The following is a 9,869-nucleotide window of genomic DNA, read 5'->3' as shown; positions in this document are numbered from 1 at the left end:
AAAAAAAAAAAGAAAAGAAAAGGAAAGTTTAAAAGAAGGAAATTCACCCAAACCCACTGAATACAGTAAGTGTATTCATCTTTCAATATTCCCCTGTCCGTATCTACACATATATTTTTTTCTATAGTAAGTAGTTCTGTATTTTGCCCTGCATTTCCCTTGTTACTATGCAGTCTTCCTGTTTATCATTTTTGTCGACAACATGAAATTCTAGTGAGAGACTGTCTGAACATACTGCAATGTAGATGTTCAGGTTTTTCCAGTTTCTCTTTACAATAGGTATTAACTATAGTGAGCAGTTTTATGGATTTTGCTAATTTCTCCTTTAAAGAGGTATTTTCAAAATTACCTTTATTCTTCTCAGGTGATAATTTCATTATTACCAAAGTTACCCTAGGTTTTTTCAAGTTTGTGGTTAAAAAACTAGAATCTGGCTGGGAGCATGTAATCATGCCTGTAATCTCAGCACTTTGGGAGGCCGAGGCTGAGGTCTGGAGTTTGAGACCAGCCGGCCAACATGGTGAAACCCCATCTCTACTAGAAATACAAAAATCAGCCGGGCATGGTGGCAGGCGCCTGTAATCCCAGCCTGCTGAGGAGGCTGAGGCAGGAGAATTGCTCGAACCCAGGGGTGGAGGTTGCAGTGAGCCAATATCATGCCATAGCACTCCAGCCTGGGCAACAAGAGTGAAACTCTGTCTCAAAAAAAAAAAAAAATAGAATCTTTTGTGGGGTTTTTTTCCTGCCATCAAAAATCGTGTTTCTTTTAAAAACAAGTTCAAACATTACCGAAGTTTATAGCGTAGGAAATATATCTTCTATAATCTCCCTTAACCAATATACCTCTCAACATTCTCCTCACCCCCAGCTCCACCCTCCTAGGATAACCAGTTGGCACATAATCTTTATTTAAAAATGATTTTCAACTGTCCACATTAGAGTTGAAATTTTCTGGTGGGAGAATCTATACCTTGTTCCTTTATAGGCCAAGGACCGCAATCCTTCAGTAACACCAGTGTAAGAGCTTGAGGAGAAACTGTGCAGCTACCCAGTATTTGTTTTCTAATACCTCTTGTCAGTCATTCTAAATATCTTTAATTTATTTAAAATATATATATATATAGTATTGAATGCCTACTGTGTGCTAGGGACTGTTCTAAGTGCTTGGGTTACAGCAGTGAACAAAATAAAGGTGCCTATCCTCATAGAACATAGATTGTAGCATGGTATCTACTGTATCATACAGTAAATACAATAAACTATATTGAATATTAGAATGTGGAATGCTATGGAAAAAGAGTCAAGCCAAGTAAAGAGGATTGTTTAGGGTACAAGTTGCAATTTTAAATATGGTAGTCAGAGCAGGCCTCACTGAGGTGACATGACATTTAAGCATAAACATGGAGGAGGAAGAGTAAGCCTGAGCTGTCTTAGGCTTCCGGGGCAGGCAAGCCATTTCCATGGCACTAGGAGCCTGATGTTTCCAGTTCCACCTTTGATAACTGCATTTTCTCTAAGACATGGGAGGGACCTTTTCTCCTATTGTTTTTAAGTACTAACTCCAGCTAGGCCAGCCTTCTCATAGTGTTATCTAAACTTTATAGCAGATATATGAGGTAGCAGTAACATTATGTCCATTTCTCACAGAGGCACTACTAGATGAAGGAGTTTACCTGAGGTCATACAACCAGGAAGTAGCTGAGCCTAGATTCCTTCCACCCACCCCATGGCCCTGCTCATATTCCACCTGCCTCTAATTTACCTCTTCTCCTTCTAGACCAGCATTCTCGAAACTGGAGGACTCCTTTGAGGCCCTCTCCCTATACCTGGGGGAGCTGGGCATCCCGCTGCCTGCAGAGCTGGAGGAGTTGGACCACACTGTGAGCATGCAATACGGCCTGACCCGGGACTCACCTCCCTAGCCCTGGCCCAGCCCCCTGCAGGGGGGTGTTCTACAGCCAGCATTGCCCCTCTGCGCCCCATCCCTGCTGTGAGCAGGGCCGTCTGGGCTTCCTGTGGATTGGTGGCCTGTTTAGAAGCAGAACAAGCCATTCCTACTACCTCCCCAGGAGGCAAGTGAGCGCAGCACCCGGGAAATGTATCTCCACAGGTTCTGGGGCCTAGTTACTGTCTGTAAATCCAATACTTGCCTGAAAGCTGTGAAGAAGGAAAAAAAAGCCTGGCCTTTGGGCCAGGAGGAATCTGTTACTCAGATCCACCCAGGAACTCCCTGGCAGTGGATTGTGGGAGGCTGTCGCTTACACTAATCAGCGTGACCTGGACCTGCTGGGCAGGATCCCAGGGTGAACCTGCCTGTGAACTCTGAAGTCACTAGTCCAGCTGGGTGCAGGAGGACTTCCAAGTGTATGGACAAAAGAAAGACTGGTGGCCAGAAGGCACTCAAAGGGTGTGAAAAAGACAGTGATGCTCCCCCTTTCCACTCCAGATCCTGCCCTTCCTGGAGCAAGGTTGAGGGAGTAGGTTTTGAAGAGTCCCTTAATATGTGGTGGAAAAGGCCAGGGGTTAGAGAAAGGGCTGGCTTCTGTTTACCTGCTCACTGGCTCTAACCAGCCCAGGGCCCACATCAATGTGAGGGGAAGCCTCCACCTCATGTTTTCAACTTACTACTGGAAACTGGCTGAGAACTTAACGGGCAACATCCTTTCTGTCTGCAACAGTCACAAGCACAGGAAGAGGCTAGGGGACTAGAAAGAGGCCCTGCCCTCTAGAAAGCTCAGATCTTGGCTTCTGTTACTCATACTCTGGTGGGCTCCTTAGTCAGATGCCTAAGACATTTTGCCTAAAGCTAGATGGGTTCTGGAGGACAGTGGCTTGTCACAGGCCTAGAATCTGAGGGAGGGGAGTGGGAGTCTCAGCAATCTCTTGGTCTTGGCCTCATGGCAACCATTGCTCATCCTTCAGCATGCCTGGTTTAGGCAGCAGCTTGGGCTGGGAAGAGGTGGTGGCAGAGTCCCAAAGCTGAGATGCTGAGAGAGACAGCTCCCTGAGCTGGGCCATCTGACTTCTACCTCCCATGTTTGCTCTCCCAGCTCATTAGCTCCTGGGCAGCATCCTCCTGAGCCACATCTGCAGGTACTAGAAAACCTCCATCTTGGCTCCCAGAGCTCTAGGAACTCTTCATCACAACTAGATTTGCCTCTTCTAAGTGTCTATGAGCTTGCACCATATTTAATAAATTGGGAAAGGGTTTGGTTTTTATTATTAATGCAATGTGTGGTGGTTGTATTGGAGCAGGGGGAATTGATAAAGGAGTGGTTGCTATTAATATTATCTTCTTGTTATATCTATTGGGTGGTATGTGAAATATTGTACATAGACCTGATGAGTTGTGGGACCAGATGTCATCTCTGGTCAGAGTTTACTTGATATATAGACTGTACTTCTGTGTGAAGTTTGCAAGCTTGCTGTAGGGCTGAGCCCTGGACTCCCAGCAGCAGCACAGTTCAGCATTGGTGGCTGGTTGTTTCCCAGCTGTCCCCAGCAAGTGTAGGAGTGGTGGGCCTGAACGGGGCCATTGATCAAACTAAATAAATTAAGCAGTTAAAGCAGTTAACATACCTGGCAATATGGAAAGTGAAAACATGACTGGCTCCGGGACATACATGTAGAGGGTCTGCTAGCCACCTTCTGGCCTAGCCCACACAAACTCCCCATAGAGAGTTTTCATGCACCCAAGTCTAAAACCCTCAAGTAGGGTTTTATCTGTGAGATTCATAGGGTTCATCTGCTCTAGAGAATATGTACATCCCACCTGAGGCAGCCCCTTCCTTGCAGCAAGTGTGACTATGACCTTCTCCTGGCTTGGGTCTCACATGCCAGCTGAGTCATTCCTTAGGAGCCCTACCCTTTCATCCTCTTTATATGAATACTTCTATAGCCTGGGTATCCTGGCTTGCTTTCCTCAGTGCTAGGTGCCACCTTTGTCATGGGAAGAAATGAATGCAAGTCACCCCACCCCTTGTGTTTCCCTACAAGTGCTTGAGAGAAGACCTGTTTCTTGTTGCTTCCGCATATGGGGGATGTTGTGGGGGAGTGACCACTGGGAAGGACAATGCTATCTGGTTAGTGGGGCCTTGGGCACAATATAAATCTGTAAACCCAAAGGTGATTTCTCCCAGGCACTCTCAAAGCTTGAAGAATCCAACTTAAGGACAGAATCTGGTTCCCAAAAGAAAACTAATGATCTGGATTACGCATTGCTGGCAGAACCACAGAGCAATGGCTGGGCATGGACAGAGGTCATCTGGGTATTCCTGAGGCTGAGAACCTGTGGCTGAAATCCCTTGCTAAAAGTCCAGGAGACACACCTGTTGGTATCTTTCCTTCTGGAGCCATAGTAGTCACCTTGCAGGAAACTTCCTCAGCCCAGGGCTGCTGCAGGCAGCCCAGTGACCCTTCCTCCTCTGCGGTTATTTCCCCTTTGGCTGCTGCAGCACCACCCCCGTCACCCACCCCTCAACCCCTGCTGTGTTCCAGACTTTGACAAGGGCTGTCTAGATATTCATTTTAGCTACCTCCACCTTGGAAACAATGCTGAAGGGGAGAGGATTTGCAATGAGCAATCACCTTACTGGGACGCCTGCACACCTGTCTTTCCTGCAGCTTTAACCTGAAAGATTCCTGATGATAATAATCTGGACACAGAAGCTGGGCACGGTGGCTCAAGCCTGTAATCTCAGCACTTTGGGAGGCCTCAGCTGGTGGATCACCTGAGATCAAATGAGAACAGCCTGACCAACATGGTGAAATCCCATCTCTACTAAAAACACAAAAATTAGCCCGGTATGGTGGCACATACCTGTAATCCCAGCTACTCCAGAGGCTGAGGCAGGAGAGTCGCTTGAACCCAGAAGGCGGAGGTTGCAGTGAGCCGAGATCGCGCCATTGCATTCCAGCCTGGGCAACAAGGGCCAAACTCCATCTCAAAAAAAAAAAAAAATCTGGACACAGGCTGCAGTTGTCACCTTCTAGTAACAGGGCCAGGATGAATGAAGAAAAGGCCCAGAGCTTGCCATACAGGTGTTGACAAGGTAACACAAAACTTCTCAACTTATAGGGAATGTTCCTATTACCCCTCAAAAATTTGGCAATGTGGAGTTTTTTTTTTTTTTTTTTTTATTAAGTCAAATGCAGAGCAATTTCCCACACTAAATGCAGGTGTCAGAATGAGGTATATAAAACATGTATATAGAGAAATGCCTTTATAGAAAAGTAGAAACCAGTAATATTCTCTTCTCCAGCATCACTAACACCAAGAGACCCCCTGAGGTCTAGGTCCCCAAAGCAGATGGCTCCATAGAAAGCCCCACTAACCCCCATCTCCACATTGGGCAGTGGAAGGGCTCTGGAAAGGAAGCTCTATGGCTAGGGGCTGCCAGGCCTCCGAGTGTGACATCAGGGCTTAGAGGCCCTGCTGAGCTGCTACCACAGTGCAGTGGAGAAATGTTGCACTCACTCAGGAAGCTGGGCTCTCGCCATGCCAGTAGCTTGCTTATGACCTTGGGCAAGTCACTTTTTCCTCTCTGAGGCCCTGTGTCCAAAAGGTTTAATGAACGCTTTCTAATGATTCTTTGATTGTTTTATAAGTTAGGGGCTGTGACCCTAGCCCCATTGCCCTACAGTAAGGTGCTGGCCTGGAGGCCCACAGGACCACCTGCTAAATAAGGCCCACCTCAGGAGCAAGCCCTAAAGTGCTTTATTATCTTGCCTCTGAGCTTAGTTTCCAGGTTAACCTCTTAGAAGCAGCTCATAAGGCCCCATAGTATAATTCCCATAGGTTAGCTAACTACTCTCTTACCTGTGCAAAATGAAGACAGGTCACTATCCATCCCTGAAGAGGAATAGGCATCCCAGGTCTGCCTCTGCTCCTGTGGCCAAAGGTGGAGCAGATCCTTCTCTATCCTCTTCCTAAGTGGAATGCTCAGTGCAATTCTTCCCTTCCTTCCTTGTGAAACAGGAAGAGTCCCTGGGCCCAGGCCTGGCCCATAGTTGTCAAGGCACATCATTGCCAGCAAGCTGGAGCATACCAGCAGCCACAACCTAGATCTCATTCTCAACCCAAAATTTCTGACTTCTGTACAGACTCACTTCTGGTTCTCAGAGGTCAGTAGGGAGTTCATCCCAAATATTTTAAAAACTAAACATATTTTTTCGATCCCATCCCTTGACCTGCTTTACCTTAACCATGAATAACAGTGTACGCCACTCAAGCCCATGATGGAGACTGAGGCCATCTTAGTAAAGCACAGAGGAGCCTGGGGGAGCTCCCCATCTATCCCTGGTTCAGCTCCAGGGGTGCAGGCCATGTTTGGAAGCCCTTAGCAGCAGCATCACTGTGGGAGCTGCCACTGTCTCCATCCACAGACAAAATCTGCTCCAAGGGATGGAGAAGGAGCACTGTTAGGACCCTGCCCAGCCTTACCCTCAGCCCACAGTGCCATCTGCTTCTGTCACTTATTAGGATTCACCAAAAAAGGGGGGGAATGGTAGGGTTTTAACCAGAACACAAAGTGGTAGATCCTCCCAGCTGTAGGAGGGTGGGCTGTCCTGCACCAGTGTCTGCATGGGCTCCTGCCCACTGAGGGGACTCAGGCCCCAGGAGTCCCGGCCTGGCCCATAAGGGGGGTGCTGCCCTCCTGAGGGTCAACTGGAGTCTGGCTGGTGTGGACCACGACAGTCTTCTCATCCACAATCTCACAGGTAGGGTTGGTGAAGGCAGACAAGGGCAGAGTGATTCGCTGCATCTCCCTCTCACACATTTTCTGATCATGCTGTTCTTTCAAATCCTTCCCCCTGGCAGGAAAAAAAAAAAAAAAAATTCAGGCTATGCCTCCTGCATAGTTTTGCTCATTAGATGGCATCCCTGATGTTCAGCAGGAGTAGCAGCTTGCCATCGTCACAATAAATCAGTGGCTGAGCCAGGACTCAAACTCGGGTCCAGGATACTAGGATATCCATTCTGCAAGACTGTGTTAAACTCAGTAAGAAGCTCCTGCACCTCTGGTCTTAGGTTCTCCATCTGTAAAACAGGGTGACAGCAATATGGACTTCCTACAGCTTCACCAGGGCTCAGTGAAAATAGAGGACAGAGACTTTTTTTTTTTTTTTGAGACTTGAGTCTTGCTCTGTCGCCCAGGCTGGAGTGCAGTGGCCGGATCTCAGCTCACTGCAAGCTCTGCCTCCCGGGTTCACGCCATTCTCCTGTCTCAGCCTCCCGAGTAGCTGGGACTATAGGCACCCGCCACCTCGCCCGGCTAGTTTTTTTGTGTGTGTATTTTTTTAGTAGAGACGGGGTTTCACCGTGTTAGCCAGGATGGTCTCGATCTCCTGACCTCGTGATCCGCCCGTCTCGGCCTCCCAAAGTGCTGGGATTACAGGCTTGAGCCACCGCGCCCGGCCTTTTTTTTTTTTTTTTTTTAATTGAGACAGGGTCTTAACATGTTGCACAGGCTGGTCTCAAACTACTGGGGTCAAGCCATCCTCCCGCCTCCCAAAGTATTGGGATTACAGGCGTCAAGTCATTGCACCTGGCCAGACAGAGACTCTTAAAGCAAGACACAGTTTTGTTCTTTCAGCCCAGGGCTCCCAGGGACCCAGAGAACTATCTGAACTTTGGACCTAACTTATAAAGTCCAGAAAACTGACCTGATCATCCTGCTGTGAGACAGCCTTCTTATCCTTAAGTCTCAGAAGGTGTGAGCCCAGGCTGGAAATGGACTATCCCTAACCCATGCAGGGGGTAAAAAGGACTGAGGGCTGCTTGGGTCAATGGGAAACAATGAAACAATGTCATCAGACCTCTCAGAGTTTTCACATACCTTTGAATTCTCATGGTGCTCACTGACCCGGTCAAACCACGGTATAACTCCATTTTACTCATGGAGTGCTCATTCCATGCTAGGGACTTAATATACCTAATCCCACATCATTCTCAGCTCAACCCTAAGAATTAGGGTTTATTCATTTTATAGAGAAAGAAATGGCCTAGAGAAGAATGCTCTCCAAGGATGTGGTGGGCTCAAATCCATGTCTGGCTGATGTTCAGAGAAGTTCTGACCTGACCAAATTCACCCCACAAAAAATGGTGGAGCAGGGACTCAAACCCAGTCTTCTGTCTGCACAGGTAGGGCCCTTCCCACTGGACCAGGCACCCCTAGTGCTGACTAGAGGGTTTGATGAGTGCCTGGCACACTGCACACCAGAACTAGCACTCAGGACCCAAGTTAGCATCCTCCAAAGCCAGCAACTAGACATGGGTCCAGCTGTTGGAGGAAGGAGCTTCTTCCCAGGAGCAGTTGATGGATGACTGAAACAACACAGGGGCCTGCTTCAGATCTCAGGGGCATAGCTAAGATCAAATGGATTACACATCCATCAGGATGTTCAATAGAATGAGTTCTAGAGACTGGGGAAGAATATGGGGAAAAGGAGTGGGGGAGGGAAGAGGATAGAGGAGGAAAGGTTGCACAGGGATAGAGGAGGAAGGTATCTCAGACCTGTTTTTAAACCATCCAGTTCTCTTTGTATTCTAGTACCAGCTCAGCCTTAGCTGTGTGATACTTGGCAAAACCACCTCTCTGGTTTCTTCATGTGTGAAATGGAGACAATATATGCCTCAAAATATGATAATGAAGGTGAAAGCACTTTGAAAATAGTGAAACTGCTATAAAAATTCATAAAGGGGCTAGGCATGGTGGCTCACACCTGCAATCCCAGCACTTTGGGAGGCTGAGGAGGGAGGATCGCTTGAGCCCAGGAGTTCTAGACCAACCTGAGCAAAATGGCAAAACTCCAGCTCTACAAAAAATAAAAAATTAACCAGTTGTGGTGGCGCACACCTGTAGTCCCAGCTAGTCGGGAGGCTGAGGTAGGAGAATCACCTGAGCCTGGGAAATCGAGGACGCAGTGAGCTGTGATGGCGCCACTGCACTCCAGCCTGAGCATCAGAGTGAGACCCTGTCTCAAAAAGAAAAAAAAGAAAAAATCCTAAGAGGTTATTATGATTTGCCCTGAATTATGACTTGACCCATCAAGCAACATTATCTTAATTTGATTTTCCGAGGAAATTCTCTTACTGACCAGCCAAGTCAAGTATTGTTTATGTGACCCCAGTAATCCCTTCTTCCCTGGGCCTTAATTTCATCATCTGTGAAAAAAGGAGGTGGACTTGATAATCTCCAGGGCCCCTGACATTCTGTAAAATTCTTCACATGAGATATGCTGATTCCCTATTTCTCCCTGTAAGGTCAGAGGAGGCAAATCTGTGAGCTCATCCTCCTGAATCACCCTGAGTGATGGTTTCTGAACATGCAAATCTGAGGCTCCTGCCCTATCCTTCTCATTAGCTTCTGTACTGGACACCACCAATTGCCACAGCAGAAAAACTCCCAGAGCACCCAGAGGGAAAATGAAGGGACAGTGTTCGTGGCTGGGTGGTCTGTATCAAAGCCTCCCTGACTCACATCCTGAGATTCACTAGCCTTGAGCGCTGTTCATCAGTACAGCTGCTACCACATAGAAGGAAACACCTCCATAATAAAAGCCAGTTTCTTCAAGGCTGCTCATGTAGGGAGAAATCTGGAAGGTCTGGGTTTAATTTTATTAAGGGAGTCCCTAAGCCTGTGGAAGACCAAAAGGCAATTTACCAAAAAAAATGGAATATACAAGTATCTTTTGCCGAGGTTTGAATTTCAAAATCTAAGGGGCTGGAGTAAGAGGGAAAGCCAGGAATTCACATTTCCTGAGTATGTACTAAGGTGCCAGGAAATGGCCTAATGGCCTTCCCATCATCCAGGATGAAAAGAGCTACCTATGCACCTGCTGGATGTCTTTTTTTTTTTTTTTTTTTT

The 9,869-nt window shown here is 47.3% G+C and overlaps 2 protein-coding genes across 6 annotated transcripts in view; one reads left to right on the top strand and one right to left on the bottom strand.

Annotated features, from left to right (window-relative positions):
• LIMK2 (LIM domain kinase 2) overlaps positions 1-3,565 on the top strand; it is a 71,136-nt gene extending 67,571 nt beyond the window's left edge. For 2 of the 3 annotated variants that reach the window (XM_017869000.1, XM_017869001.1), the window contains one exon: positions 1,778-3,565. In XM_017869000.1, the coding sequence (XP_017724489.1) occupies positions 1,778-1,922 (145 nt within the window). In that variant the 3' untranslated portion in view covers positions 1,923-3,565. The remainder of the gene's footprint in view (positions 1-1,777) is intronic. The other variant, XR_001884861.1, reaches the window with a different exon arrangement.
• Positions 3,566-5,123: 1,558 nt separating this feature from the next.
• PIK3IP1 (phosphoinositide-3-kinase interacting protein 1) overlaps positions 5,124-9,869 on the bottom strand; it is a 13,830-nt gene continuing 9,084 nt past the window's right edge. For 2 of the 3 annotated variants that reach the window (XM_017868998.1, XM_017868999.1), the window contains one exon: positions 5,124-6,813. In XM_017868998.1, coding sequence (XP_017724487.1) covers positions 6,609-6,813 — 205 coding nt within the window. In that variant the 3' untranslated portion in view covers positions 5,124-6,608. The remainder of the gene's footprint in view (positions 6,814-9,869) is intronic. The other variant, XR_001884857.1, reaches the window with a different exon arrangement.

This window comes from Rhinopithecus bieti, unplaced genomic scaffold (genome assembly GCF_001698545.2).
Source record: "Rhinopithecus bieti isolate Rb0 unplaced genomic scaffold, ASM169854v2 scaffold_4666, whole genome shotgun sequence".
NCBI classification, from domain to species: Eukaryota; Metazoa; Chordata; class Mammalia; order Primates; family Cercopithecidae; genus Rhinopithecus; species Rhinopithecus bieti.
This window is presented reverse-complemented; position numbering and strand designations above follow the sequence as displayed.